This window comes from Equus asinus, chromosome 4, assembly GCF_041296235.1.
Source record: "Equus asinus isolate D_3611 breed Donkey chromosome 4, EquAss-T2T_v2, whole genome shotgun sequence".
NCBI lineage: Eukaryota > Metazoa > Chordata > Mammalia > Perissodactyla > Equidae > Equus > Equus asinus.
In genome coordinates, this window is record NC_091793.1 from 72851058 (window position 1) to 72866815 (window position 15758).

A 15758-nucleotide genomic window follows, 5' to 3' on the forward strand; every position below is an offset into this window, starting at 1 on the left:
TGAAAGGCACCTGCAGTCAGCATTACTTTTGACTTTTCCCTCATTTGCCGCTGTGATTTAAAGCTATTGCCAAGGTTTCTTTTACCACCAGACCTTACCATGTTGTGCTTCCACCCCCGTCCTCTTTCTCTCGTCCACCTCTTTTCTCAGTGTGCAGCCAAATCCGGTGTGCTTGGCCACCGGTCAGCAGTGGAGTCCTAGTGTGAGCCAGGGGGAGGGAGAACAGAAGGCTCACTCCTCTAATCCACCATGTCTGTAGCACCAGTGCCTCCATTCTCTCTTGCAGTTGAAGAGCCATAGCGAGAAACTGGACAAAGAACAAGCCGCCCTGGAGAAGATAGAATCCAAAGCTGATCCCAGGTAAGAGCTTTCAGCATGTGTCTGTTTTCTCTTTGAAGAAAGTAACTTGGCCGGCACCTGGTGGCTTAATCTGTTTGAGCACAGGACTGAGGAGCCGGGGTCCAGCGCTCCTGGCCCCATCCAGGTCAGTGCATTTCCCTGCTGGCCTGGAATGTGCAGACTCCCCAGTGCTCGAACCTGTGCTGAGAGGCGCTTGGGCTGCACTGAGTTAACCACCTCTTTCTCCCACTTCCCCTTGGGATCAGAAGCAGCATCTTTTTGTAATTTGTTCTTTTTCTGTTTTTAAAAACTCAGCAATACATTCCTGGTACAAAAAGGCACTCGGTGAAAAGTCTCCCTCCCACCCTGTCCCCTGGCCACCCAGCTCTCCTCCCTTGGAGTCAACCATTGTTACCCGTTTTTTAACAGCACACATCTCAGCCCTTTTCCTTAGGAGTAAAGGTACAGTCTTTTTTTGGCCAAGAAACAGCTGCTGGGTTTTTTTAAATTTTAAATTAATTGTTTTTAGTCACTTTAAATATAAGAAGCATTTCTCTTTGGCATCTTTTTTTAGCACCACACTGGGTGGTAAATCTCCAAAGTGTCACTCATTTGAATGAAACTGTGAAATCGTAAAAAGCTTCAGGCACAGATTGAGCAGTTCTGGGTTTGATGGACATTTTTAGCAAAGTATTACCAACAGATTACTTGGCTCTGTAATTAGAAACCCTTCTTTCATGATATGGAGCAAAGTATTATTAGAGACTTGACATTTTTATTTTCAAATTAGTGCTTTTGATGATGTTAGGCAACTTGTTTCCTTTTCAGAATGGAAATTAAAAATGGTCTGTGATACTGTCTGTGTTCTGGTATCTTTAGATGTATCCAGTGCTCTTGAAACTTGATGTTTCTGCAGTTGACATTTCAATTCTGGATTCTGTAATGTTCATCTGGATATGGCCTGATGGACTCCAGCATATAAACAAATAATAATGTCAGTTAAATGGTAGTCATCATTTGTGGAGAACCCATTAGACACTCTTGGGAGAGACAAAGGAAATTAAAAAGGAGTCTCTTTTTAGCTGGGGTCTTGGTTTGTGCTGTGATTCATAAAATCGTAATGACTTGCTGCGTGTCATTTTTTGGCCTTTTCTCTTCAGTATCCTGCAGAACTTGAGAGCACTTGTAGCCATGAATGAAAACCTGAAAAGTCAGGAACAGGAATTTAAAGCACATTGTCGAGTAAGTGTTGCTTGGTGTCAACAGACATTAAACCAAGAGTCTTGTAAAATCTCTTTCTTTACCTCCCCTTGTCCTGTTGTGGCCTCCTGTCCAGGTGCAGTTGAAAAAGTAGGTTAATCAAGCAGCTATGTGTCAGACAAGTAGAGTACTATGGTAGGTACCTCCGAGGATGCCAGAAGTGAGTTAGATTAGTGACTGTGGGTGCCAAAACCCAAAACTGAGAGTACAGTCTAACAAACAATGTTTTCCAATTTACGAATGTATTTAAAAGAAGAGTCTTATAAAGTGTGAAAGGAATAACATCTTACAAAAGCAGAGATGTCCTGATGAAAACCTGGGATGTTTGTATGTCATGTGTATAAGCCTTAGTTCCTGCTCTCTGGGAACTCATGGTCTAGTAGTGGGGATGCTGCACGCACAGGTGGTGGCAGTGGGAGGCAGGAAGTGAGGCCCGGAGAGTTGTGTGTGAGCTCCAGGGGAGGAGAGGCCACTGTGGCACAGGAGCCATTTGGAAGCTGGATCTTAAGGTAGGTGAGGATGGCAGGTGGAAGAGGGCCTTGGTGAGCTCCAGGGCGGAGGGTCCCGGGGGCCTGTGGAGAAGAGGAAGCAAACGAGGCCAATTGGAGCTAGACTCTAAGCCACTCATTCCTTTCGTGTCCCGGTGATTACTGTGGGCCTCACCTGCCCTTTAGAGAGAAAGGCTCCTTCAGACTGAGCTACAGCTCCCTATATTCTCCTGAAAAAAAATTTTCCCAGGCTGAATTCTGTCCTAGCATAGAAACACAAAATAGGAAATTTAGCTGGGGTCTTGGTTTGTGCTGTGATTCATAAAATCATAATGACTTGCTGCGTGTCATATTTTGGCCTTTTCTCTTCAGTATCTAGCAGATACTGAACTCTGAGAAGACTCTGGGTCAAGTATTTCAATAATTGCATCTGATTATTAGCTCATCCAAGTTCTGTGAATGTTCATTCACTTTTAAAGGAGGAGATGACACGGCTGCAGCAGGAAATTGAGACCCTGAAGGCTGAGAGAGCGCCAGGCGGAGATGAAAAGGTAAAGCCTCTGCAGGTCCTCCAGACTGCGAGGCGCTGTTAGGGCTTTACGGTGAAGAGATTCCTACAGGACTCGCCAGCAGAGAGGCTGACGCTCGGAAGGACTGGCCAGTTTCCTTAGCCTGCTCCTCTGGACACACATTCCTCAGCTGTTCTCATCACAGGATTTTCTTAGATTTCCTCCTTCTCCTTTCTCTTCCTTGTGGTTGGTGAAAGACAGCAGCTGGTGTAGACGGCAGCAGCCCCAGAGGGGAAATACCCAGTTACATGTCTGGCTTCTCCCTCCGTTTAGGCAAGGGCTGTTTCTAGGAAGCTTCTGAGCTCTGTGTCCCACTCCACGTGTCCTTCTCTAAATTTTGTGACAGTTTACTGGTTTCCCCTCCACTCCTGCCTAGGGACTTGCCCACCCCTAACAGGCGGCAGTAACACGAAGCAGGAGAGCAGGGCTGGGTTACTTAAAGCCCCCGCAGTGCAGGGGCGTCTGGGCCTAAGGAGCACATGGGACCTGCGGGCTCTATGAACAAAGGACTTGATCCTCCAAGGAGCTAGTGTGGATTTCCATGAAGCATGAACTTAAAACATCAGGGTAGCCAAAAAGTTTGTTTCTCTCACCAAATAAGATTCTAGGGACTGCTCTTTCTGTTTTCCCTTCTCACGCTTCATTCAAAGCTTTTTTCCTGAGGACCCTTGTGCTTAGGATGTGCCAGCAGGACAGGGCCTCAGAACGCATCAACGACACCCTCTCCCTTGTAGAAACGGGGAACTTGAGGCTCAGGGAGGGGAAAGACTTGTCCAAGCCAGCCAGCGTGAGTCCACGTGCCCTCAGCTTGGGGACTTGCCCCTTGGCTGTGCCGGACACTGCCATGCTCAGTGGAGAGAGAGGCCTTGGAGGTGCCTCCTCATGGCGTGACAGGCCACACAGTTCCTCACACCTTGAGGACTGGCACGGGGGAGGAGCAGAATCTTGCCGTGCAGTGGGGTCCTGTGACCATCATCACACAGCCTGCCTTTCCAGTTATTTCTAAGACTTTGAAGCTTTGAGGCTCAAATTCCCGGCTCAGTCAGCCTCTGAGTGTGCACAGATCACACACTTCCAGGATCACATTTCTCTTCTCAGCAGTTCCGTCTTGTTAGAGGAATCGTTACTCACATTCAGAGAGGGTTACACTGTAGCCCATTAGTGTGTAACTAACAGACATTTAAGAACAATTTAAAATCTGGGGCTCGTATACAGGCTGTTCCTTGTCCAGACACGGTCAGTGGACTCTTCCCCACTCCCAGCCCTTCCTACATCTAGACGTCAGCTTCTATCCCAGTCCCCTTTCTCAGAAAAAGTGTTTGTGACTTTTCATCATTTCAGACCCTCTCCAGGGGAGAGCCGCACGGTGCCCTGACCCCTGTGATGACTCATAATGTAAGTACCTGCCCGTTCTCAGGACTGCCACTGTCCTCTGTGGGGAGTGGTGGCCAGCTTTGCACTCTCCTGTGATGGTTTTCTTATGCCTACTTTAATATCTCTACAACTCCCTCCTCAGCTGCAGGCTCTTACTGCATTGCTCCATTTTACACCCCTGGCCCCTCAGATGGGGGCAGGGTCTCCCCAGGGATGGCCCCAAAAGTCACCATTCCACTGGGTTTTTTCCCAGCACCTGTGTGCGCATCTGTCTTCATCTGGCATCTCACTGAGAAGGGGTGAGCCCCGCACTGGCCACACGTGCTGGTCACAACTTGTAGGCTCTGAGAGGCGGGGGTGGTGCAGAGGTAGAGACTCCTGTCTCTATGGTATCACGTTCCAGGGGCAGCACACTGGAAAGGGCCCGAGAGTAAGTGTTTTCAGCTTATGGGCCAACTCGGCTGTGGTCGTCACAGTCAGTACATACATAGAAGGACCTGGCTGTGTTCCAGTGAAACTGTATTTACAGAAATAGGCAGAGAGGCAAATTTGGCCCAAGGACTATGGGGTTTAGCTCATGGGCCACAGTTTGCTGACCCCTGTTCTGGGTTCAACCAGTGCTCCCAGCACTCCAGCACTCCAACAACCTCCAGGAGAAAAAAGTAGAAAAGGAAGATGGAGAGGAAAAGAGAAACAGGAAAGCCTTTAGATGTTTGCCTCCTTTAGGGTTCCTCTTCCCTTCGTGCCCTCACACGCTCCTAGAGAGTGAGCTCCAGGACTCCTACAGTGAAGTCTGTTGGGGTTTGCCTGCACTGAGCCCTGTGGAGGAGACTGTGTTTTGTGTGTGTGTGTGTGTGTGTGTGTGTGTGTGTGTGTGTGTGTGTGTTGGGAGAGGGTCAGCTCTGACCCTTATTGTAGGTTGCTCTAACACAACAAGCCATCCAGCCATATCTCTTGCCTCACGGGATTCAGTAAGGTGCTAGTTTCTCTCTTTTAATTCAGTGCTGTCCAAAAGAATTTTGTGCAGTGGTGGAAATGTTCTGTATCTGGACCGTCCAATACAGTGACCACTCCCTACATGTGGCTACTGAGCACTTGAAATATGGCTGGTGCAACTGAGAAACTGATTTTTTTAAATTTTAGTTAATGTAAATTTAAATAGCCACGTGTGGCTAGTGGCTATCCTATTGGACAGTGCAGCTCTAAATAGAAACGTGAAAAGCAAACCAGCATCGTCTCCAAACACAGAGGCATAAGGCAACACATCCTTTAATAATTGGCTCCTCAGTTATTAGGGGAGGAGAGGGGGGAGGGGGTTTGGGGATACTTCACTCAAGAATGCTGGGTTCAGCCTGGATCCCAGAAGAAGGAAGAGTTATGAAAGGGTGTTGAGGGTCTCCCATGACAGAACCCATACCCTAGACTCAGCCAGTTGAGAAAAGATATTTGAGGCCTCAGGACGGGGGGGATATGACAAAAAACATTCAGCTTCAAAAGACTTCATCAAAGAATGAAAGTTTCCTATTCCCAGGTAATTGTGTCCTTTTCCAATTTTTAGGAAGACCTAGACAGACGGTATAATATGGAGAAAGAGAAACTTTACAAGATCCGTTTACTACAGGTGAGTAAAAACAAGAGCTGAAAAAGTACATCGATACATCTGACAAGGTATGAATGTCCTGTAGCAGAACTGGGAAGTCTCCGTTTCTAAGAGCTGGAGAGGCTGCACTGAGGCCGCTGTTGGCCGGTCTTCTCTCTGGAGTGCCGCGCAGCGGTTTAAGGGGGTGATGACACCTCACACTGAAATGTTACTTTCACGAGCATCTCGTTTGATTTGATGCTCACCCCAGTAGGTATTAGCCTCATTTTCTATATGAAGAAATTAATTCAAATCCTTTAAATACTTGTCCACAGTCAAGCAATGGTAAGTGCCAGAGGCAGAATTCAAGTTCTAATGTTCTTACCTAGTACTTTTCCTCTAAGATTAAGTGCCCATTTTAGCTGTCTTAGTTGGAAAGCTTAGGGGATTGTGAGAAGCCCAGCAAATATAGAGGACGTAGGTCTTAAAGTTGGCTCTAAAGCTAAATTTACAGGAAGTCAGAATTACATTGGAAAATCCCTCACGTTGCCTGGATCTGGCTCGTGGAAGCTCACAAGCTGGGAGTGACTTTGTGTTGCACTTTGTCCTGGGTCTTCTTTCTGTTCTCCAGGAAGGGAAGGCCCGGTTCTCGTGGGAATGGCCAAAGGGCTGTGGGGGCAAGGAGACCCTGTTTCTCCTGTCTCTGGCTTTTGCTTGTTTTGCTGAGCTGTTTGGGTAAATTCAGATGAGTCAAATTTGTCCTTGACACAAGGACACCATCCTAATCTTTAAAGAGACACAGAATTAAATAAAATCAGGACAGTATAGCTGCAACTTGGAAGCTCTTTGACTGTGTGCTTACGGTGTAGTCAGTGCTGCATTAGGTCCCAGGAATAGTAAGTGAGATGGCTCATCTTCTGGGAGCTGCTGGCTATTTGAGAACCAAGATACGTCCATATACATCAAAACAAACTGCATAGGGCCGCTTCAGACTGGCTGGAGGGAAGCTGCTGTCAAACCACAGGCCTGCGGAGGCCCTGAGCCAGGGTAGGGTCAGCAGGGGTGGACGGAAATGAACTGGCAGGGGAGAGATTGAGAAGCTGTATCTGATGGAACTTAGCATCATTTGGGTGAGAGAAAAAGAGGAGTCAAGGAGGGTGCTGGAATTTCTGTGTCATTCATTGAGAAAAAGCGTAGAGGAGAAACAATAGGGCTCACAGGGTGGGAGTATGACTAGGAGTGTTAATGAGATCTGCTTGGGGCTTTTTAAAGTTGGGGTACTTGACCAGGTGAAGATGTCCAAGAAGTGCTTGGGTGTTGGGTCTGATGTCAGAATAGTCTGGATGGAGATTTGGGTGTCCGCACTGTGGAGGTGATAACTGAGGCTGTGAAAATGTAGGTTGAGAAGAGGCTCTGGGACTAGCCCCTGTGTAAGGACAGGCAGAAAAAAGGAGGAATCCACCAGTGAGGGTGAGACCCAGCGGGCAGCTGGAGGCATGGAGAAAACAGGAGCTCAAGGTCTCCTGGAACTGAGCAGAGGGCTCCCCAGTGGAGTGAATGGTAAATGTTGCTGAAAGTCAGGAAAGCTAGAAGCTGAGAATTACCTGTTAGATGTCTCCCAGAGCAGGTAGGTCTGTGCTGACCTTGGCAAGAGCAGTGGCAGTGGGTTCAGGATAACGGGGTTGGGGGGTAGAGGCGCTGAGGGCATATGGCTCAGGGAGTTGCGCTGTTAAAGAGAGGAAAAGAGGCTGGTAGCTGAAAGGTGGTCAGGGTTTAAGGAAGGGCTTTTATAAGGAGTGAGGGACTTGAATATATTGAAATGCTGATGAGAAGGATAGACCCCAGTTCATGGTAGGAAGAAAATGCTGCATGGGTATTTTAGGAGTAAATTGTAGGAGCTTTTCAACAGGCTAAGGAATTTGGAATTGATAAGGAGGCAGTGGGTGGCATGAGTTCCTTGCCATATGGAAGCATTCCTTTTGTTGCCCATTCCCCACCTGGTGTTAGTGGAATCAGCTGCTCAAGAGTCCTTTGGGGTCTGGTGGGCCAGCTGGGGGCTCTGTCCACAAAGCCCTTCCCATTCAGAATCTTCTTTCCCGATTCATTAATGTGATGCCTTCTGTGGTTCCAGTTCACAGCCAGCCCTTCTCCATGTATTGCAAAGTGGAGAGTCAGTCAGAATCTGAGATGGGGTCTCAGGCCAACAGCAGAGTTTTGTGCCTGCATTCCAGGATGTGTGGTTCTGCTCAGGTGGGGAAGGGGGGCAGTACTTTGGCTCCCCAGAAAACATGTAAGGCCTTGTACCAAATGGTGTTGTCTCCCCCTTCCTTTTGCATTTAGGCTCGAAGAAATCGAGAAATAGCAATTTTGCATCGCAAGATTGATGAAGTGCCCAGCCGAGCGGAGCTAATACAGTATCAGAAGAGATTTATTGAACTCTACCGCCAGAGTAGGTGCATCGACCGCAAACCAGCTCTCGAGGCTGGTCCTCAGAGGGACACGAAGCGAGGGGCCCTGTCCCACCTTAGCGTGGTGGAGAATGCATTGTCACTCAGTCCACAAAAGCTACCACCAGAAAGGCTCCATTTCGTCGTCAGGCCACTCGTTCCACATAGCCCACTGGCAGGTGACCCATAGTCCGGGAAGTCGCGCCGTGGGGCCCTCACAGCCCTCCCAGTGGACAGACTGTGCACACTCATTGAGCCCTTGGAGTAATGTTCTGAACCAGCCCTCATCCTGGCCAGCCATTTGGCTTCACTGAGCTCCCCATCCACTTTCCAACTTCACATGGAATATGGTGACCCTAGCATCTCTAGATCAGGCCTCACTTGCCATTCTCCTCCACAGACCTCCTTTCTGATGTGGCCCTTGCCTTCAACAGCATCACGTTTACTCAGTAATCTGGGACTGAGTCTTCCTCAGCCTGAATCATTGACCACGTCTTGTCATGCTCAGAGTGCCCTCAAAGCTGTCATGGCCTTTCTGTTCTCACTGCTTCTGCCATATCTGCTCTTGCTTCCATCAGGGCTCGGCTGAATGACCGTGAGCTGGTCTGCAGCCCCTTCTCTTGAGTCCTTCATCCACCCATCTGACTGTGTTACTTCTCTCTGCTGACACATCTTCAGGACTGAAAAAGGCCTCTTTCCTTATTATGCCCAGGGTCCTCCCTGGTCTTGGGTGGCTTGCCTAGAGGCCCCCTTTCCTGCTGTAAACCCACACTCTGGCCTCACCCATCCACACACTGCTGCTGAGCACACCATGCACTTTGACATCTGAGGCCTTGACTCCCCGTCTTGCCTGTGCTTAGCACCCCTTTGTCAGACAAATTCCTTCAAGACCCAGCTCAGGTATCCTCTGTGAGCAGGTCCTGGACCATCACCCCGTCCTCTGGGCCCCCACTCTTGCCTGTCCCCTGGATACCTCAGACTCAACAGGTACAAAGCTGACTTCAGCCCCCCCACCCCATTTCTCCTCTGGGTCACTGGGATCACTGTCTGGCCACACGGGACCCCTCTTAGTCTTCTCTGGCTCATGCTGCTCTGCCAGTTCTGTTTCTGAGTAAGAGTCAAGTCCGTTTCTTCTGGACTACTGCTGCAGCCTCCTCTCACCACTGCCAGAGACTCACCCCTTCTGTGTACTCTTGCCCGAGAGACGGTCCTCAAACAAAGGATCACTTTACACTGTTGCTTTGAAAGCTTTAATATTTAATAGTTCCTCATAACTTGGTGGATAATCTTCAGAATCCTAAGTACACTGATCAGAATCCTGCCTCGTCTGGGCCTGCTGCCCCGGCTGCCTCCCTCTGTAGTCCCTCATGAGGGCATCTGGATCCCAGCCTGTGAGCTGGTCCCAAGTCCACGGTGCCGGTGCCCTGCAGTTCCTACATGGCAAAGGCCAACTCTTCTTCCAAAGGCTCTCAGATTTTGCCTTGAAATCTTGACCTCTCAAGCATCCTTCCAGGTTCAAGCTAGAGCACTGTCCTTTCTGGAGTCCAGAATAGTGCCTCCTTCGCATGTCTTTCCCTGCCATCCTGAGGTTTCATACAGTCCTCATATTTGGTTCAAATGAGCAGGGGCAGCTATCAAAAATGGCAGTTTCTCAGCAGAAAATAGTTTCTGCCTTAAGTTAAGTCTTTCCCTTTACTTTCCTACCCCTGCCCACGTTAAAACTTTTAAAATAATAAATGATAGTACCTTGCATCTATATATTTCACGGAGTAAATTTCACACATTAGAGTCATTTTGCTGGGACATTTTTACACCAGACGTTTTCAAGCAGTTGCACCAAAATATCTATCTTTTTCTTTCTTTTTTGTTTTTTAATCATCAAATATCTGTAAACTCCACCTAGTCCTTGAGCTTGATAGGCTAAGGGTGACAGACACATTCCTGGGCCATAAAGCTACAAGTTGACTGGTTTATTTACGGCATTGATTTCCAACTTTGGCTACACATTATAATCACCTAGGTCCCACCTCCAGAAAATCTCATTTAATTGGTCATAAGACTTTAAAAACTCCCTAGGTGATTCTGTTTTACAACCAGGATTGAGTACCACTGACCAAAGCTCTTAGCAATAATACTACTTTATATTGAGTAGTTAGTGAAGTGATTTCCATACAAATTAGACATTTTGATGTTGAGAATGTTTTTAACTATTGCATCAAAATATTTATATCAGATTATTAACTTCTGTTACCAAATATGTACGGCAAATATCCCCAACTCCTGCTTGTCTTTGAGCTGCACAGCTCCAGAGGAACCTACGTTCAGGGAGCAAGAGCCACTGGGAAACCAGACCCCACTGTATTCTTGACCAGAGCCTGGTAACCGTTAGGCACTGGCATCTGTAGCTATGGCTAAACTGGAGTGCTCAGTTTGGGCTCCAAGCCTGAGAGTGGACCCAGGTCTTGGGATTTTATCTCCCTCTGGGCAGCTGTATATTATGGGACCTCAGAGCAGTGAGGAAGTCACGTAGGCTCAGAACCACATGGGGGCTGCCCATCCGCCCAGCTACAAAGCAGAGGGATGCGTTTGGATAGGAGCCCATCACCCCAGAGACGGCGTTCCCTCGTAAATGTGGCACACAAACAGTGCTAGAATTTGGCTCTTTGCTCGTAAGTCATTCTTCTGTAGGGAAGAGTGAGGAAGGGGAGGGGGGACAGAGACGCAAAGTAATTTTATAGGTAAAGATGTTGGGAACCTGGTAATAAGACCCCATTCCTCACGTGCTCACAGGTGGGAAGAGAATTCACATTATTAGGCACATCTTCTGCCCTTGGGTAGGCATGTCATTTTGTCCAGTAGATATTTTGGAGGGGCTGCCATATAGGCCTGTGCTAAGCACGGGGATTGCAAAATTGAGCAGGCTGGGGCTCCTGCTCTGAGGGACATGGGAAGGGAGGAAGCCACACAACAGGAAGAGCGGCATGGCAGCTTACTCCCCACTGCCACCTTCCACCCAGGACACCTCGCCTGAAGGACGCTGAGAAACCGCCTGCCCCACACACCAACAGGGAAGTTCCTCCAGCCCCTCGTGGCTGGGCCAGTCATGACGGCCACGTACCCTCAGCCTGTGCCAGCTCTGCCCCAGCTTGTGCCCGGTGGGGCTTCCACCGAGACAGCCGAGTGAGCGCTGCCCTGATAGGACAGAGTCCTGCCCTGTGTCTCATGGAGGAGAGGGTGTTTAGGGTCATGTTGATACATTTCCTTATTCATGTGCCAATTTCCTTGTATTTACAGTTTCGGCAGTGCACAAAGAAACCAAGCAGTTCTTCACTTTATATAATACCCTGGATGATAAAAAGGTCTATTTGGAAAAAGAGGTAAGAGCCTTTATGGAAAGAAAATAATCCGACGTGCGGCTGCCAGTGCTCTTGACCCCGGGAAGCTCAGATGAGCTTGGTGTCTGGGACGCGTTCCATTTAAGTGGAAGGAGCGCCCGCTGTGTGCCCGCTGCTGGGATACAGAGTCAGAGCACAGGGTGCCCGGGAGTTCACACTACACGGGCTGAAGGGAGACTGGCGGACAGCGGTTTGATGCTGCGAGGGAGAAATGCCGCCATGAAAAGAAACAGTGGAGGCTGGAGCGCTGCCTGTGGAGGGGGCCCTGGAGTTGGGGAAACTTTACTTTGAGTTTTAAAGAAAGGGAGAAACCAGCTAGATGAAATGGGATTGTGGGCCGTTAGAGTTTACGTGGGGAAAATAGCTGTTTTATCCTCTGTCAGTGGCAGACAGAGGCATGAATTAAAAAGACCGTAAAATTCAAAGCAGGGCTGAAAGGGGTTCCTGTGGGCACTGACAGCCCCTCCATATTGCTCTGACTCAGTCAGCTTAAGTCCATTCATGATTCAGGGCTCCCTCAGGTTGGACCACAAATGATGGGGCAGGGTGTGCAGTTGATTTCAAGAAAAGAATAGTCCTGTGTTTACGGTGGTGGCACCGTGCAGCGGAGCGAGCATGAGCTTTGGAGTCAGACGGACTTGGGTTTTAGTCTGGCCCTATTTTCCTCACCTGTGAAAGGGAGATAACATCTGCCTCACGTGGTTATGATGGAGGTAAAGGAGAAAATGACTCTGATGTTTCTTGCACGTGGGGGTTCTCAGTACGTATTAGTCCCTGCCTACCCCTTCACCTGGGGTTGACGGAGATTGTTTTCCTTTGATCTTCGCCCCGCAACCTGCACTGTTTACCACTTTAGTAAGAGCAATAATACAGATGTAGCTTTCCCTGAACCCAAATGGAAGCATCTGTAATTCCTTTCACCTTTATTGCCTCTTGTCAGTCAAACCAGATGAATCTCTCTCCTCCCAGAGGGCACTCCTTGAAAGGAGGGGTTGAGTTTTGTTTTTCTCTGTATCCAGGGCCTTAACACATTGATGGGCACATAGCAGGCATTTGATAAATGTTTGAACAGGTGAGCTGAGTGCACTTGGTGGGATTTACGTCCAGCCTGTGGGACGGCTCTGCTACACACCCTGTCCTTGGGGTTTTCCTACATGGCACGGGGAAGACTTGCCACCCCTAACTTAGGGGGCCATGCCCTTCTGAGAAAGCTTTGAACCCCGTTGACCAGGCGTCCTCAACAGTGCTTGAAGTTGTTGCCTCCTTTTAAAAACTCGGAGTGTGCAGACGGCTGAGGGCTTTTTCATTCTAAGCCGTATTAACACAGTTAGAACTTTGCATTTTATTCCAAATCCATGTATGTGATACTTTAGCTTTCAAACATCCCTGTGGAGTCAAAGACAAGAATATCATTTCAATGTTACAGACTGTGAACCTGAGGCCCACGTATAGTAAAGGCTTGGTCCTGAGCTCACAAGTTGAGTTAGTGACACAGCCAGAAAAAGGACCTAGGTTTCTAGACTCCAGTCTCAGAGCCTTGCCCTGGACTGTGCCACTGGGGCAGATAGAGGGTCCTACTTTGTGGGCTATGGCAGTTTCCATGGGAATGGGGACCTTGAATCATGCCTTCCCATGGAGGCTCTCAAATCCACCCAGCAGCTGGCCACATTGGCAAAAAGATCTGTGGGAAAGAATAGGATGGGCACAGTGTTCTTGCTCTCCACCCCAGCTGACCCTCCACTAAGCTGATAGCCTGGAAATAAAGTGCAGTGTTTGGCAAGATGGAAAGGGCTGTCGTGGCAGCAGCCCAGAGCCCTAATTTTAGCGTCTTCCCACCTGGGTCTTAGGTCCCTTCAAGGAGCCCTCTTCCTACATTCCCTGGGCAATACTGTGGGGCTAAGAACCCGTTGTTCTATTTTCTCATGTTACTTTCGTCTATACAAACAAGGTATGTTCCTTTCAGAAGCAGGCTCCAGAGACGAGACAACCTTCCAGTGGTGGAGGTGGCACAAGGACCTTTCAGCCTTTTGCTTATCGTTTTTTGTTTTTTTCTTTATTCCTCAGATTAGCCTGCTGAACTCAATTCACGAGAACTTCTCACAGTAAGTGCTGTTGGTCCTGCTCCCTGTCACTACCTCGGTGCCCTGTACTTGGTATTCAGCTCACTGTCACATTGCGGTGGTGTGGCTGAGTAATACAGGGCTCGGCATGGGGTTCTCACACTTCCACCCCTCCTGCAGCATGCAAACATGTCTTGCTTTTACATGGTCGTGAATTCTTGCAAAAACACAATGATATTAGAGTGAATTTTGAAAACACCAAGGGAATATCTTAGGGAAAAAAGTTAACTTTCAAATAACTTGCCTCTACCTAACTAGCGTGATCTCTTCCTGTATTCCTTTTGTCTTGCTGAGATCAGATTAACAGCATTTGTTCTTGAGTGCTAGAGATGCTTTAATATTTAGATGATGAAATTATGTAATTCTTAAAATCTTGTGGTAGATTTTGTTTTTAAGTTAATAGGCATCCTCCAAACTACTTTATTCAGATATGAATTTTTTCTCCCAAAGTTGGATGGCAAGGCCCAGCTGTCCCCAAATCATCGCAACCCTCCAGCTTGCGGTTGGCCGACCTGCCATCCGGGCAGCCCCACGGCGTGCTCTCTGTGTTGCAGGCTTCCTTTCCTTCCACCACAGGGTCTTTGCTGTCCCCTGGCAGGTGACCAGCAACTAAGATCTTGATGGATTACAAACTCTAGATTTTAAGCTTCATTTCTAATTAAAAGCAAACAAAAATCCCAGAGCCCCCGAGAAGATTCAGTTAGTGACTTACAACCTGTGACAGTTCTAAAAATGGCGGCTTCATCTTTATTTCCTGATAATTGAGAGAGGCTGCAGTTTGAGTGTTACTATGGTGAGTTCTGCCCGTCAGCCCATCCTTTGGAAGAACTCTCACTCTTTGTATCCGTGTGCTCCGATCCTTCTGGCGTCATTCCCCCTGCAGAACGGGAGGTGAAGGGAAGGGTTTTAGGACATCAGGGAATCCACTTGTTTAACTGCTGTTTCTCGAAACAGGACTAGGTTTTCCCAGCCTGCTTTTAGGAAAATCTGAGAATAAGCCTTCCAATCTTAAGGAGTGCCTTCAAATCCTCAGATTTTTAGAAACTAAATGGAATTCATTTCTTAAGCAGTACCTGCCGTCTTTCACAGTGAAAGATACTTTTGTTAGTTTTAGTCACATTTTATTTTACTGTAAGAAAATACAGATTAGTTAAGAAAATTGTAGGGAGAATGAAAAAAAAAAAAGATTCACATTCATTTACAAAACCAGGCTAATTTGCATGCCTTCCTCAGTTTGGGATCCCTAACTGCCTGGGATCCCAGGGTCCATGGTGCCTTGCAAAGGCCTTGCTGCCACTTGGGGCATGACCTGGGTATGGGGCTCACTCCTTAGTGCCACCCCCTTTCTGAGAATCCTCTGTGCTGGTCTTACCTTTGCTGGTCTTTCTTTCAGAGCCATGGCCTCCCCTGCTGCCCGGGACCAGTTTTTGCGTCAGATGGAACAGATCGTAGAAGGAATTAAGCAAAGTAGAATGAAGGTCAGACGGCTTCTTTTCTCTCCTGCAGCCTGGGTTTTGTGGTGATGATGGAGAAGGCCCTGCAAAAAGCAGGCCTCTTCTGGTTGTTCTGGGAACGTGCTCTCAGTCCTGAAGACACATCCTCAGTGTCTGCAAAGGGGCCCCGCCATGCCTCTGAGCCTGCAGTGGGCAGGGCTAGCTCCAGGCGCTGCCCGCCCTGGGGGTTCAAAGGCTGCTCTTAGCAATAACCCCCATGGATCGAACACCTGTGTGCCAAGCATGGCGCTAATCCTCCTCAAAGCCCTGTTCAGTGGGGAGTGGTACTCACGTTTCACAGGTGAGGAAACCCACTTCACCAGCAGGCTTCCTCTCTTGCCCAGAATCCCTTCCTCGCTGGATCTTTGGTTCCTGATATTCTGCCATTAGAGATTCATTTGTTAGATCTTGAGAGCCTTTTAGTTTTCAGGAACCCCCCATAAAAAATGCAAAGAATTGCTGAACCAAATTCTGCTAAAGTGAGAGGATATTGAACCTAAGAAGTCAGAAGAGAAAAGAGGAACTGACCAGGGGTGTGGGAGTTCCAGAGAAGCTTTCAAGAGAACCATTCAGTCTGGGGCAGCATGGGATTTTCTTTGCTTTGCGGCTCTGCACATGGGCCGTCTGGTCTGTAGTAAAGTGGACTTGCTGACTGTCTGGAAGCCAGACACACAGCGCAGTTTCCTGCTACCGA

General features: G+C 48.3%; 1 protein-coding gene across 7 annotated transcripts in view; it reads left to right on the forward strand.

Moving 5' to 3' along the window:
- LOC106845678 (coiled-coil domain-containing protein 93) overlaps positions 1–15758 on the forward strand; it is a 109096-nt gene that overhangs the window by 84854 nt on the left and 8484 nt on the right. For all 7 annotated transcript variants that reach the window (XM_070507552.1, XM_070507553.1, XM_070507548.1 and 4 more), the window contains exons 14-22: positions 287–360; positions 1500–1581; positions 2567–2638; positions 3998–4051; positions 5589–5651; positions 7950–8058; positions 11351–11433; positions 13516–13553; positions 14965–15049. In XM_070507552.1, the coding sequence (XP_070363653.1) occupies positions 287–360; positions 1500–1581; positions 2567–2638; positions 3998–4051; positions 5589–5651; positions 7950–8058; positions 11351–11433; positions 13516–13553; positions 14965–15049 (660 nt within the window). The remainder of the gene's footprint in view (positions 1–286; positions 361–1499; positions 1582–2566; positions 2639–3997; positions 4052–5588; positions 5652–7949; positions 8059–11350; positions 11434–13515; positions 13554–14964; positions 15050–15758) is intronic.